A 14,359-nucleotide genomic window follows, 5' to 3' on the forward strand; every position below is an offset into this window, starting at 1 on the left:
GGGACTCAACCACTTCCCTGGGCAGCCTGTTCCAGTGCCCTTTCAGTGAAGAAATTTTTCCTAATATCCAATCTAAACCTCCTCTGGTGCAACTTGAGGCCATTTCCTCTTGTCCTTGGGAGGACAAGTTGTTACTTGGGAAAAGAGACCGACCCCCACCTCGCTACAACCTCCTTTCAGGTAGTTGTAGAGAGCAATCAGGCCTCCCCTCAGCCTCCTCTTCTCCAGACTAAACAACCCCAGCTCCCTCAGCCGCTCCTCATGAGACTTGTGCTCTAGACCCTTCACCAGCTTCAGTGCCCTTCTCTGGACACGTTCCAGCACCTCAATGTCCTTCTTGTAGTGAGGGGCCCAAAACTGAACACAATATTTGAGGTGCGGCCTCACCACTGCTGAGTACAAGGGGACGATCACTTCCCTGGTCCTGCTGGCCCCACTATTTCTGATACAAGCCAGGATGCCATTGGCCTTCTTGGCCACCTGGGTACACTGCTGGCTCATCTTCAGCTGGCTGTAGGCCAACACCCCCAGGTCCTTTTCTGCTGGGCAGCTCTCCCGCCGCTCATCCCCAAGCCTGTAGTGTTGCATGGGGTTGTTGTGACCCAAGTGCAGGACCTGGCACTGAGCCTTGTTGAACCTCATACAGTTGGCCTTGGCCCATCAATCCAGCCTGTCCAGGTCCCTCTGTAGAGCCTTCCTACCCTCCAGCAGATCAACACTCCCGCCCAACTTGGTGTCTGCAAACTTATTGAGGGTGCACTCAATCCCCTTGTCCAGATCACTGAATTATAGAATGCTTTGGGATGGAAGGGACCTTTAAAGGTCATCTAGTCCATCCCCCCTGCAATAAGCAGGGACATCTACAACCAGATCAGGTTGCTCAGAGCCCCATCCAGCCTGGCCTTGAATGTTTCCAAGGATGGGGCATCTACCACCTCTCTGGGCAACCCGTTCCGTGTTTCACCACCCTCATTGTAAAAAATTTCTTATATCTAGTCTAAATCTACCCTCTTTTAGTTTAAAACCATTACCCCTTGTCCTATCGCTATTGGCCCTGCTAAAAAGTCTGTCCCCATCTTTCTTATACGCCCCCTTTAAGTACTGAAAGGCTGCAATAAGGTGTCCCTGCAGCCTTCTCTTCTCCAGGCTGAACAACCCCAGCTCTTTCAGCCTTTCCTCACAGCAGAGGTGTTCCATCCCTCTGATCATTTTTGTGGCCTCCTCTGGACCCGCTCCAACAGGTCCATGTCCTTCCTGTGCTGAGGACCCCAGAGCTGGAAGCAGCACTCCAGGAGGGGTCTCACCAGAGCAGAGGAGAGGGGCAGAATCACCTCCCTCGACCTGCTGGCCACGCTGCTTTTGATGCAGCCCAGGATACGGTTGACTTTCTGGGCTGCAAGAGCACATTGCCGGCTCATGTCCAGCTTTTTGTCTATCAGTACCCGGAAATCCTCCTCTGCAGGACTGCTCTCAAGCCCTTCATCCCCCAGCCTGTATTGATACTGGGTATTGCCCCAACCCAGGTGCAGGACCTTGCACTTGTCCTTGTTGAACCTCATGAGTTTTCACACAAGCCTGTTTCTCCAGCTTGTCCAGGTCCCTCTGGATGGCATCCTGTCCCTCATGCGTTAACTGCATCACTCAGCTTGGTGTCATCTGCAAACTTGCTGAATAAAGATATTGAGCAGAACAGGCCTCAATACCGAGCCCTGGGGAACACCACTTGCGACTGGCCACCAACTGGATTTAACTCCATTCGCCAGAACTCTTTGGGCCTGGCCATCCAGCCAGTTTTTTACTCAGCGAAGAGTACACCAGTCCAAGCCACAAGCAGCCAGTTTCTCCAGGAGACTGCTGCGGGAAACGGTGTCAAAAGGTTTACTAAAGTCTAGATAGACAACATCCACAGACTTTCCCTCATCCACTAAGTGGGTCACATTGTCATAGAAGGAGATATCTAGCTTCCTGTATTCAAGTCCCCAAGAAACACAGGAGGGCACAATTAGGAAAGGAACCAGAGCTTACTGAAGTCAGTGGAAATCTTTCCAATTATTTCAACAGGTATCTGGCACAAGTCCCTGATGAATCCTCTGGGGCTGCCTGTTGCCTGCTCTGCACGGCTCATTAACATCAAAATTCATCTTGAATACTTAACTCCTCAACCGGCAGGTTTGCAGGTATCTTTGCTTATCCTTCCATTGCAAGCAGCAGCTAACAGAGACAGGATGGAGAAAAGAGTGTAAGAGGGGAGAGATCAGCCACAGCAAGTCACAAGAGGAAGCAGCTTACAGGAATGGCAGGACCTCTTGTTCCCTTTCTGCCTGTCCCCCAGGAGCTCGGCAGAAACCTGACAGCTTGTGGCAGTTAGTCGAGCAAACACCATTTCTCAGCTTATTTTCTGTTGCAAAGATGAGTGGCTTGATACTGTGATTGACTGATGCTCCTAGTGAGTCAATACTCAGATCACATGCAGTAAATCCCAGGAGCAGCACCAAAACTGCAATGAGTGACTATGTCTCAGCACACTGCCAAGCTCTCCTTCCCCTCCCACACTGGAAACTCACCAAGCCGATGAAGCTGGTGCAAGTCGATGTCAGCACACCAGAAGATAGAGGCTGGCTCATTTCAGTCTCTGAGACATCATCATTGGATATATAGCTCCAGGGGAAAGGTCTAGAAAAAGCAGCACTTTCGCTAGAAGAGAAAATAGCACCGACAGGAATTTTGGAGAGCTGCAGTAATGCAGTACACTACACCAGGTGATGTGCCACTCAAACAATGCCCTGTATCAGAGCAAGCTAGGCTATTTCATGAGTCTAGTGTAATAACCAGAAAAGAAAAAAAAAAAAAAAACCAAAACCCCCAGATTATACAACAGCAGGCAGCCCTGCCGCTCAATACCAAGTAATAAAAATCAACTGAATGATCAATAGACTTTTCTGTCCACCAGGGCTTTGAAGATTCTGCTGTCATGCTCTCTGCTATAATTAGCACTTGATGAACTTAAAATGTTTAATGACTGTGAAATTGCATTCCTATAGAGACAATGCACATCTGGAATAACAGCATGCAATTCAGGGGTCTATAGAGTCCCACATCATTAAACACAGAACTTCAAATAGAGTTTTCACCGTGAAAATGGAGCAGGCTCTTTGACGTGCTGACATCAGCTCTGGTCCACTTGCTTCTCAAATCACTGGCGTAGCAGACAAACTTCAAAGAGCTCAGGATACAATTTAAAGCAACTACAGCGTTTGCTTGTTTAGGAATGAATGTACTCTCCTGGCAGTAGACGAAGAGAGCCAGACCACCCTTACCTCAATTTCACCCTCATAGTCAGAATGAAGGCAGAATGGGGTATATTACTCTATATACCTATATATACATATAGGGAGAGAGAACTCACTGACCAATGAGCCCATTCCAGCTTCAGTATAGAATAAGCTGCTTTGTGATACAGATTAGAAAATAGAATCCTCTGCAGGGAGAAAAAGGAAGAAATGCATTACAAACATGATTGAATCCAACTGACAGTTTTGCAAGACTGAGAATGCAATGGAGATGTATAGGAAAGTAAATGGGGGGCACACATCTGAAAAGGAAAGCTGAATTAGCAAAGACAAGACAAAGGGCAAGGAGAGGCTGATGTTTTCCTTCCCAAGTTCAGCAGAAACTTGGCCATGAACTCAGTTTAGAACTGATCCCTTCATAGGGCCAGGATAACCTGGACTAATGTTTCTAGCTGTGCTATTCATTACTCGTCCTGGCAAGTAAAACCCCATAAGAGAAGACCCATTGTGTCAGACAGATATTTCCAAAGAGCATACACACAAGATAGATCAGGTAGTGCCATCAACCTTGCTTTAAGGGCTAATGCCAATAGAGTATGAATGTGACTTTCAGAAGACATTCACCCTGAGAAGCTGGCGGTCTCAGAATGAGGACCCACAATATGGGAGCACTATGTGGCAGCTCAAACTGGCCTAAGCTGCCTTTCACTCGATGCAAAAGTCTAAAAAAAAAAATAAAGGCCTGCAAATGGATTTTGTCCTTCTAGTGCTTTTCAGGGCCAGCGTCCAAAACCAGAACCCTGGTTTTCTAGTATCATGCTGGGCAGATATTAAAAGAAACTGAGGTAGAGTCCCCATCAAAATTATCTCCTTTAATGCTGTCTCCTCAGTCATGCAATAAAATTCTCTTCTGTCTCCCTACACCTCCCATCATTGGCCTCAGAGTCCAAGGCCACAGAAACATAAGCCTAAATATTTGTAAATATCATGATTTCACTCTGACTACATGTGTGTCTGCACAGAAATTCAATAGGGATTGCTGTTTTAAATCTCATGCTTGATTTCTCCAATTTTTAAAAGATTGCTATGGAAGGCTCTTCATGAATTTATTGTGCAGAAAGAAAAGTAAAACTGTTAGCACTACGCTAGCATTCATTATGCAGACAAGGTCGGTGCAGGGTAAGATATGAGGGCTGGATGTGAATGTATGGTGCTTGATCTCAGAATTCAAGCTGAACTGCTTAAATGTTTGTCTGTGCTAACACTGCTAGAATTAGCCAAGTCACTCCCATTTCCGATCCATAATGTCTGAAAGCTAACAATTCTCTGCCACACAAAAATGCAATGAAGTTCTTACATTGCTGAAACAGAACAGTATCTCATATTTAAATAAACCTGCAAAAATATGCATGACTAGGGATTAAAAAAACAACAAAAAAATCCCTTCATATATCACATGAGAAGTACCAGTATGTATTTTCTGTCTGCTTTTGTAAGGTGCATGTAGAACCTTTTAAATCTAGGGGTTAAACATTCAACCTTTACTTTGAACTTTCCCACCTCTGAAGTGTTTCCATAGATACTTAATATATAAGACAACCTGACCTTTGAAGGTGCTCTATTGAGTTTTCAAATATTATCTGACTGTAACGTTTTATCCCTAACCTGTTCTTGGCTTCTGTTTCCTATTAGTATGATGAATCTCTAGTTTTCACTCTGTAGGGGCAAGGTTTTTGGTTTTTTTTCTTCAAACTTTAGTAGCACAGCACTGGAGCCAGCCTTTGCTTCACCAGTTCTTTGATCACCTGAGTTCTCACAACAGAAACACAGCAAACCCATAAGCACTAGAAAAGCTTTGTGAATTCAAGTCCCTACTGCTCTTAAACAACCCCCATCCCCCTTTTTTATCTTCTTCCAGAATAAGCATAGGTTTAATTAGCTGTTTGCCACTTCAGCCATGACAGGCAGCAAGACAGCTTGAAGATATGGCACATCTTTGCTTGGCTGTTCCTCAATCTGTTACATGGGTAGCAAAGGCCATGCCAAATTCCTACCCTGTCCTAAGAGCATGTCCCAGCACACAGCCTAGTTACTGATCTACTGCATCTGGGTTGTTACATTCATCTGAAATGACTGGATTATAGTTAATATTTCAGGGAAATATCCCAAGTTACAAGAACTGGAAGAGCTGGGCCATTGACCTCAATGAAGACATGATAATTTACATCAGCCAGAGTAGCAGCTTGGTGGAGATTAGCTGATTTAAACCAGTGGAGGATTTCACCCATTATCCCGGGAAATGTTCCACAAAAATACAACGTTCCCTCTCATCCCTGTTGTCATTGTCTTAAGCAATTACTGTACTACATTCCCAAGAAAGGGTATAGCAATATACATTTTAATCTCAAGGTGACTTGCTGCCTGTTTTTCCATAACGAGAGATGACTGCTTTACTTCAGTAGCTTTTATTAGTGGTGAAAAAAGAAAAGGCAGTGATGATATTTTGTAATTGAATAGAGAAGGTAATTTGCACTCCAGTCTTCTTGGAAATTAGGTATTTTATTAGAAAAAGAAAAAGGTCTGAAAGGAATAACTGTCTTTCATGCATTGTGGTACATAAAAAAGCAAGAGAATAGTGGGGGCTGTCCCTTTCTTCCCTTGTGTACTTTTTTCCTGGAGAGAAAACCAGAGCTAAATCCTAGCCAGATCTCTGTGGCACTGCCCAGTTAGTTGGCTTACTATCTCTCAGGGGTCCTGAATGCGTGCAGCCCTTATGATTACAGGCCTTGTCTTGCACTGAAAATACCCAGAAGCAGCACAAGGAAAAAGAGGCATCAGGTTCTGGAAGAGTGTGTGAAGAGCGTGTGAAGACCTGCATTGTGTTCCAGCCTGTACCTAAGGAAACATCCTTTCCACATCCTACCTGCCACCAGCCCACAGGTGCCAGCACTGCAGAAATTATAGAAATGGACAGTAAATACATCCTTCATTGCTGACATATTTGAGGCTGCTCCTGCCTGCAAAAATCAGATGTCATGAAAAACGAGCACTGTGTACTCTAGCTATAGCTCAGGTGGCTGTCTGAAAAAGTAGAAAGCCTCAATTTTAAATAAAAGGCTTTGATTTAAAAATAGTGTCAAGAACTTAATGAATGAGACTGAAATCAGTGGCTCAGAGAGCTATGTTTCCACTTGAGTAGACTAGACGGTGGTTGAAAGCCCAAAGATTTTTGTTTCACAAAACATAAAGTAAGTTTTGACACCCTTTGGTAAAGTTTCTAGATAAAGCAAAAAAGCCTGCTTACAAGTCAAATTTACATTTCCATTTCATTATGAAATAGCAATTTCTTTTCATTTGCTTATTAAAATTCAGAATGAAACACAAATGGAAGGTGAAAAAGCCTGGTTTATTTTGGATTTCTTCAAGAAAAAAAGCACAAAAGCCAAACTGCAGAAGAAGTTGAAAATAAAGACTCTCCCATCAGAAAAAAAACCTGCTCATCTCCTGATTAAGGAACAAAAGTAGGAACAGTGATGTTTTTCAGACATTTAAAAAAAAATAAAATAAATAAAGAAAACCCCTGAAATACTGTTTCCTGACTGCATTTCATTCAATGGGATGGATTTTCTCACTGTTTTCATCTCAGACTTTTCTATGCCTGCAGGCCATGCCTGCAAAAAACAGATAATGCCACTGATACGTAACTAGAGAAGAACTCACTGGAGCACAGAGGTGTGAATGGTTGAACCAGCCTTGACAGGAACTCGAAAGAAGTTGATGACTTGTTGCTCAGAAAGGCACTACATGGTTGTGTAAGATGGGGATGGCAGGATCAGCTGTGATTTCAGATTTGAATCTGTCCTGAGTCTGGAACAGCCAGAAGCTGCAAGACTACAGCAGAAGAAAAAAACTTCTTAAGCAAAAACTTCCCATTTAGAAATCCTGGGTCACATGCTCTACCAAGACAGTCAGCTTCTTGAAATGAACAGAGCCCAGAATCGGGCCATCTGGACTTTTTGTTCATGTTTTCAGAGCATGGGAAATTCAGCAGCAACAGCTGTCATCAGGTGCAGCTGAACAAGTACATTTTAAGCACCACTTCTGTACATATGAAGTTTCACAGTTCAAAATTGCTTGGAGGATCTTCAAAAGGGGAAGGGAAGATGAACTGTAGATTTTAATAAACTGGTATGTTTTTGGTTTCTGCCTTTACCTTATTTGGTTGCTAAGTATATGGCAAGAATAAATGAAGATAGATAACCTGGGGGAAAAGAAACTGCATTGCAACAACAGTTCAGCCAAGCTTTATTTTTCAATTGGCTAAAGAAGCAGCTTCTTAAACTTAATATGACCTAGAAACTGCACATTCCCCAACAGTCCCAGCAGCCCTAATTAGTTGAAGAAACTGAGCGTTTTACCACATAACCTTCAAATTATCTCTTTGAATTCACTCTTTGCCTCTAAATCTCACTGGTTTCCCAAGTGTTTCCTTGTCTCATTTCATACAGCTAATGAAACAACTCAATCAAGGAGCAGGTTTTTATATGTGAGCATATGTCTGCATTCTAGAGGTCTGAAATTTGAAATAAATTACCACTCTGCTTTGTTTCTTAAAGTAAAATGAGCGTCAGCACCACATCCTCCTTCTGACACACAAATGGTTTGTCAAGTACCTCACCTCCCTCTTTACTCTCAGAAGAATACTTTCACATCTCAGGAGAAGAGTTTGGGCACAGGAATCCAAAATGCTTTATTTCTCATGTACAGTTGCTATTTGATATGTTTGGCCCCTCTCCAGCTTTACCTTTTGAGATGGGGAATTTTGCTCTGTACCCTGTGAAAGATTTTGTGAACACAACACAGTTCCTACTTGTCACGGCATTGATGTTGCCAGACCTGGCACATATGTATAGAAACAAAATTTTATCCAGGGCAGAGGGGGAAGGGGGCATCCTGTTCAGCAAAGGCTTCTCTTCCTTTTTCTTTTTTCTTCCAACAGCTGTTCAGAAATTATTTGTCTTTCAGTGACCCTTAGCCCAACTTCCAGGAACAGACCCCTAACCTAAGACATTTAACCTAAATGGACCAAAGCAGTGTGAGCTCATTCCCAAGTTTTGGAAATTGACCCACATGGAGGAAGCCTGGAATTTGTGCAGTATTTCTAGACCTTCTTTTGCCTTTTTCCTTGTTTTCTTTCACTCACTTGTTTTCACTATGACTAAATAGGACAAACACAATCAAAATTGCTATTAGAGTTATTGCCATTAGCAAATCCTCTACTAGGGGAGGAAACTGTTGGAGTTTAATCCATTTGAAATATCAGTCAATAGTATTAAGCTGGTTAAAGTGTTCACATCCTATAGGTACCTGATTACCTTCAAAATTTGGGGTCTAGCTGGCTCAGTCAGCTACCCCAGAATCCTCAATGTAGTCACTTTGCCTCTATCTCACTTTCAACCAACCCTAGTTAAGAACAGGCACTTAAGTCAAGAGATTTGTAAGCTTATCTGATCAGTGTTTTGAGGACAGCTGGTAAGCAAAAGAAAATGAAGTCAACTAGTCTGTAAAAAAATTTTAACACTACTTTTTTCTAAAAATATTCAACTAAAAGCTTGCTTAAAATATGAAAAAAGATTACTGGATTTTCACTAAAAACCCAAATCTGTTCCTGCTAAAGTTGTTGTTTTTTTAGAATAACTGAAGAACATTGTGCGTGTGAAGGTGTTTCATTGAAAAAAAATTTGGCCAGCCCCAACAATTCCTAGAGAACTTCTTCCTTTGTCTTGTTGTTACTCGTGGGGATAAGTACATAATGGGGTAAAGAAATTACGTATCAGCAAAGGCTCTTATCTGTCTGCTTTCTGAAACAAGCACACATTGTATATTTGATGACTATAAAAACTACAATGAGAATGCAAGCCCACAGTCTGCAGCATTATAACCCATTAATGCCAAGGCACAATGAAGAGAACAAAGGAAAACAAAAAGGGAAAAGATGAAAGAAAGCAGGGCATAAAAATCTCACCTCAAGAACCAGCTGGGAATTTTCCAACAGGATGATTCCCTGATGGAAAGCAACTTCCACAAAAATCAAGATTGCATTTTTTACAGTAAATATTTCAACTCCACAGTGAGGGAAATTGCAATGAAGCTACGAGATTTCAACAGTTTTCAACATTTTCAAATCCTACTTTAGGACAAAGACAAATGCTCAAAGACTGGAATATCTGTTAGGAGAAAAAAAAAAAAAGTCCAGATTTGCTCACTCACTTTGACCTTCCCAGGTAAGCTTTTCTTTTGACAGCCAAATTCCCATCAGATGGAAGCAAGCCAGTGATTCAGAACCAACTGAGATGTCATTGAGCTCACACCTTTGACAGCTTCTGCTTTCCTGGATGTTCTTGGAGGAATGTTATTCAGAGAAAGTTTGCTCAGGTTGCAATTCCTTTCAGATGCATTTTCTTTTCAGATTAACTGGGAACACAAACAGAAAATGACACCATCAATAAATGATCTATCCCTGTTCTGTACCATGTTCTGACTTCTCACAATGGGGTAACAGAGTAGGTTATTTGCTGGGCGTGTTCAGTGTCACATAAATACATCATATACTTCTGCTACAACTGTTATTCCTTTCCTAAGAGCTGCTCATTTTCTTCACGTGCAAAATTTCACAGCTGCTTGAAAATCTGCTTATGTTTCTGACACTATTTTTGCCTAGTAAGAGATCCACTCACACAACTAACTTGGAACTTTGCGAAAAACGCAACTGATTCCAGTTTTGTGTCAAAGTTCAGTACTGTGCGCCTTCCATGGCCATTATATTAAAGAATTAGAAATAGTAACATTTAGAATTACCAGACACTTCATTTACATATCTGAGAACCAAACTCTCTTGGAAACCTAGCTCTATGATGCTGAATTGATGTTCTACCAGAACATCTCTGCTCTGTTAATTGTGCTCTGTTAATTAACAGAGCACAAGACAGTTCTGCAGGCCAGTGAACTTGCTACGCAACTCCAGTGCTCACCTTTCTGTTACCTGGCACTGAAATCTTTAAGCAAACCAAAAATATTTCTTTCAACACTGTTTCTTCATGAGAAAAATTTACACTGCAGAAACTTTCTAACCCATTTAAAAATGTATCTGTAGTGTAAAGCATGGCTGGTTCAAGGGTACACAGTAATGCACCTCTGTTTCTTTCTCATTCTAACTCAAACCAGTTCGGCTTTGCCTACCTGGGCTTCTGCAAACTGAACGGAGCTTGTTGTCCTCACCCCGAGGTGTCCAGCCCAGGGCAGGGAGCTAGAAGGTGGTGTTCCTCCAGGCTGAGAGGAGCAGTGCCGGAGCTGGTGGACTGCTTGCACCACCTAGTGATGCCTGAGGGCTTGCACAGCTCCTCCTTCTTGCCTGAAGCACAAGTGAATCCTGGCTGAGGATGCTAGTGATCTCTGGATGGGAAAAAGGGAAAAAACAACACTTAAAACACAAATATTGTGACAAGGGCTAGCATTCCTCCTCAGCATCACCATTTTAACTGGCTTTTCCTCTGACACACCATGACGCACTAAGTTAAGTACATCTGCACCACATTTGTATGGATATCAGATGAACTACATAGGGCTTACAGGGCACAAGAGTGGTACTGGACTGAACTGGAGAAAGCAGGATGCAATGGGGAGGGTCAACAACATTTCCACATGCATTTTTCTGTAAATCCGAAGTTTTCAGACAAAAAAAACCTCTAGAGGGTCATTTATATTCCCCAGAAACACCACTTCCTATATTAAAGAAACTGCTTTCCGTGCAAAAACATTGTCACCACTTCCTTCACACTCGTCTATGAAGTGAGCTTTCTCTAGATGTTTTCCAGGATCCAGCTCATTGCAAGGAGGCAGCAATGTCTACATGAATATGTGACTTTGCAAACAGCTAAAGCGCGGTCTCTACAGGGTAAAAGGCTGTCCCCGTTGAAGCAAAATTCAAAAGATGACTGACTTAATTTGGCCCAGGAATTCACACTTACATTGCCACACACTTTGGTGGGAACAGTAGTATGTTATAAAAGGCAGGGATTTGTGGTTTTGGGTTTGGTTTGTTTTTTTTTTTTTAATTAGAAGTGGGACACAGGAGTCAGAAGTCTCAGGGTCTGTGCTGTAAGTTACTATGCACTTATTTTAACTTGAATTGTATTGCCCATTTCAGTTGACCTTTGCATAAAATAGGGGTAATTCTTACCTGTATTTCAGACTGTTTCCAGGCTTTGCTGGCTAATGCTTGAAAAAGGTGTAGAAATCTTTGAATGAAAATTCTGTAACGTAGAAATTCAGGGGATCAGAATTAAAACAGAATTTTTTTCTGTGCAAAAAAACATTTCTCTAGTTCTGCCATGGGAAGCTATTCACCTAAAAATGAGCTTATAGGCTACTGGTGACTTCATGGCGATTCTCATTCTTTCTGTCAAATTGAGCTTGAGGGCAGGGAAGATGGGAAGGGACGTAAGCAGAAGTGAGATGCACTCCGTTTTTCCTGGTACAATGTTAAAACCCAGGTTGAATTTGTGTTCCCAGAGATTAACTCAAGTATCTACTCACAGTCCAGTCTTTTATTACAATTATCCAAAGAGGTCTCACCTGAAGAGTTAAGTTGCTGAGTAACATCTATATATGAGCTGAGATACACACTTTTGGAGTCTGCATCGGTCTAGTGAAGAGCCACAGGAGCTTTTTCATTGTACTTTGGGCTATGAAGATACACATTGCCTTTTCTCTGCCTGAGCATTTCTCTGATGACTAGTCACTTAATTCCATTAGCAACTAATATTAGGCACTCTCCCATCTGTGGCTGCAAAAATGAAAATGCTATTACTTCAGGCAAGCCATAGGTAATTGGGCCTGAATAGGGGTGAGGGGGAAGGCATGTGTGTGTGGCGTGGATTTTCTGGTCTTTGTTTTACTTGATGGTCTCTTCTGCTCTTAATTTCTTTGGTTCTCGCATTTAAAAGGGCAAGCCAGTTGAGCTTTAAATCAATCATTTTTTATTATTAACTTGCAAATCCATAAAGGATTTCAAATGTTATTTGCTTTTCAGTGAGGGCATTATTAAGAATTAAACCCAAAAAGAGCAGACTTTTCAGGATCCTCCAGCAAACACAAACCCAGACAATATTAACACTACTCTGCTTCTCTTAATACAAAGCCACTCCATTGCTGTGTTTCAAACTAATTGAATGTTTATCTGAAAGCTTTCATTATGCTAATATCAATAGGATCCATCTCGATGCCAGCTTCTACTGAGATGACTCATTTTAATCTAGATTGTTGCAGAGCTCCATTGCACAGTAATATGAATTTAATGACAGAAGGCTTCAATTAAATCTCTGAGGTTTCCAGGAACATCTTCAGCTCTTCAGAAAGTTATTATCTCCCAGCCACGTTGATTGGCCAAAGATATTTTAAAGGCAACCACCTCCCCCACCTCATTATGAAGGCCCAAGCAAAACTGACATCCAAACAAATGGTGGTTAGTGAATCAGCCTTTTTGTAACGATAGCAAGAGTTAATGGAGTTTGGACATCTTGACTTTAGTATGTTCTTTGAGATTCATCTTCCTTTTTCTCCTGACTTTGCCACTTTGATGTTAACCTTCCCTTGCTATCATTGTACTTGTCCTTCTTTCCTTCCCCGGTACTCATACAACACCACGGGTCTTCCCATGAAGCATGTATGTCATGGTTTAACCCCAGCCAGCAACTAAGCACCACACAGCTGCTCACTCACTCCCCGCTGGTGGGATGGGGGAGAGAATCAGAAGAGTAAAAGTGAGAAAACTCATGGCTTGAGATAAAGACAGTTTAATAGGTAAAGTAAAAGCCGCGCGCACAAGCAAAGCGAAGCAAGGAATTAATTCACTGCTTCCCATCGGCAGGCAGGTGCTCAGCCATCCCCAGGAAAGCAGGGCTCCATCACGTCTAACGGTTACTTGGGAAGACAAACGCCATCACTCCGAACGTCCCCCCCTTCCTTCTTCTTCCCCCAGTTTATACACTGAGCATGATGCCATATGGTATGGAATAGCCCTTTGGCCAGTCTGGGTCAGCTGTCCTGGCTGTGCTCCCTCCCAGCTTCTTATGCACCTGGCAGAGCATGGGAAGCTGAAATGTCCTTGACTAGTGTAAGCTCTAGTCAGCAAGAACCAAAACATCAGTGTGTTATCAACATTATTCTCATCCTAAATCCAAAATACAGCACTATACCAGCGACTAAGAAGAAAGTTAACTCTATCCCAGCCGAAACCAGGACAACGTACTACTCACTGGTATATGTCCCAAGAAGATTTTGTGCATTTGTGTAACTGCCTGAGTGGGGTCTCCAGTGACAAAAGGGGATCCTTGACCCCGCTGTTCTTGAGCTCCAGAGTCTGATTATTAAAGCTTCCTGCTCTTACTGCTTACCCCTCTGATACATTGGAACAAGCAGGGGACCTCGAGACCCATCTTCTGCCAGGATAGCTCTTGTGAAGACAGTGGATCTGTGCCAGAAGAAAATTCCAGAAGTGTTAAATATCAGGGACAATTAGGTCCTTTCATTTGACCTCCTTTACAAACTCAAGGACAGAAAAGAGCCCAGATATTCGTATTATTTAAGAACACAATGCTCACACAGATACACACCCAATCTGAGGCCATCAAGTAACGAAGAAACCGAGCAAAGATTCTCATACATTTTGAGCTGTTAATTGGCCTCACTACTAATAGCTGATGCTTATTTTTAAGGTTTTTTTAATCTAAAAGTACTGTGTCTTCCTAACCTAAATCAAGGTGCTTCCCCCTCATACAATTACTTCTACATTATTGCCAAATCACATCTCAATCAGCTTCATGTTTAGCAGAACAAATTGCATTCCTTTACTCTCCCACTTTAATGCCCTATGGATATAATTATAACACGCAAAAATAGCATTCCTTGTTAACATTTCTGTGTCAATAAAACATGGGTGTGCTTGACAACTACTGTAATTTTACATCAAGGATCTGAAATCTGCCCTGGGACTGCTATACTTGAAGTCA

The 14,359-nt window shown here is 42.3% G+C and overlaps 1 protein-coding gene across 3 annotated transcripts in view; it reads right to left on the reverse strand.

The window, feature by feature from the left end:
• Window positions 1–2,657: 2,657 nt before the first annotated feature.
• The window catches only part of LOC148051507 (uncharacterized), a 29,163-nt gene continuing 17,461 nt past the window's right edge, over window positions 2,658–14,359 (reverse strand). Inside the window, exons 2-6 of one of the 3 annotated variants that reach the window (XM_087737521.1) lie at window positions 13,745–13,821; window positions 11,530–11,602; window positions 10,530–10,742; window positions 9,561–9,764; window positions 2,658–2,694 (exon numbers count right to left, since the gene is read on the reverse strand). In XM_087737521.1, coding sequence (XP_087593647.1) covers window positions 10,662–10,742; window positions 11,530–11,602; window positions 13,745–13,821 — 231 coding nt within the window. In that variant the 3' untranslated portion in view covers window positions 2,658–2,694; window positions 9,561–9,764; window positions 10,530–10,661. Of the gene's footprint in view, window positions 2,695–8,297; window positions 9,765–10,529; window positions 10,743–11,529; window positions 11,603–13,744; window positions 13,822–14,359 lie in introns of those variants that run through there. The other 2 variants (XM_087737520.1, XR_015700018.1) reach the window with 2 other exon arrangements.

The sequence above is a fragment of the Nipponia nippon genome, unplaced genomic scaffold (genome assembly GCF_047370975.1).
Source record: "Nipponia nippon isolate SJK-2023a ecotype South Korea unplaced genomic scaffold, ASM4737097v1 scaffold_6, whole genome shotgun sequence".
NCBI lineage: Eukaryota > Metazoa > Chordata > Aves > Pelecaniformes > Threskiornithidae > Nipponia > Nipponia nippon.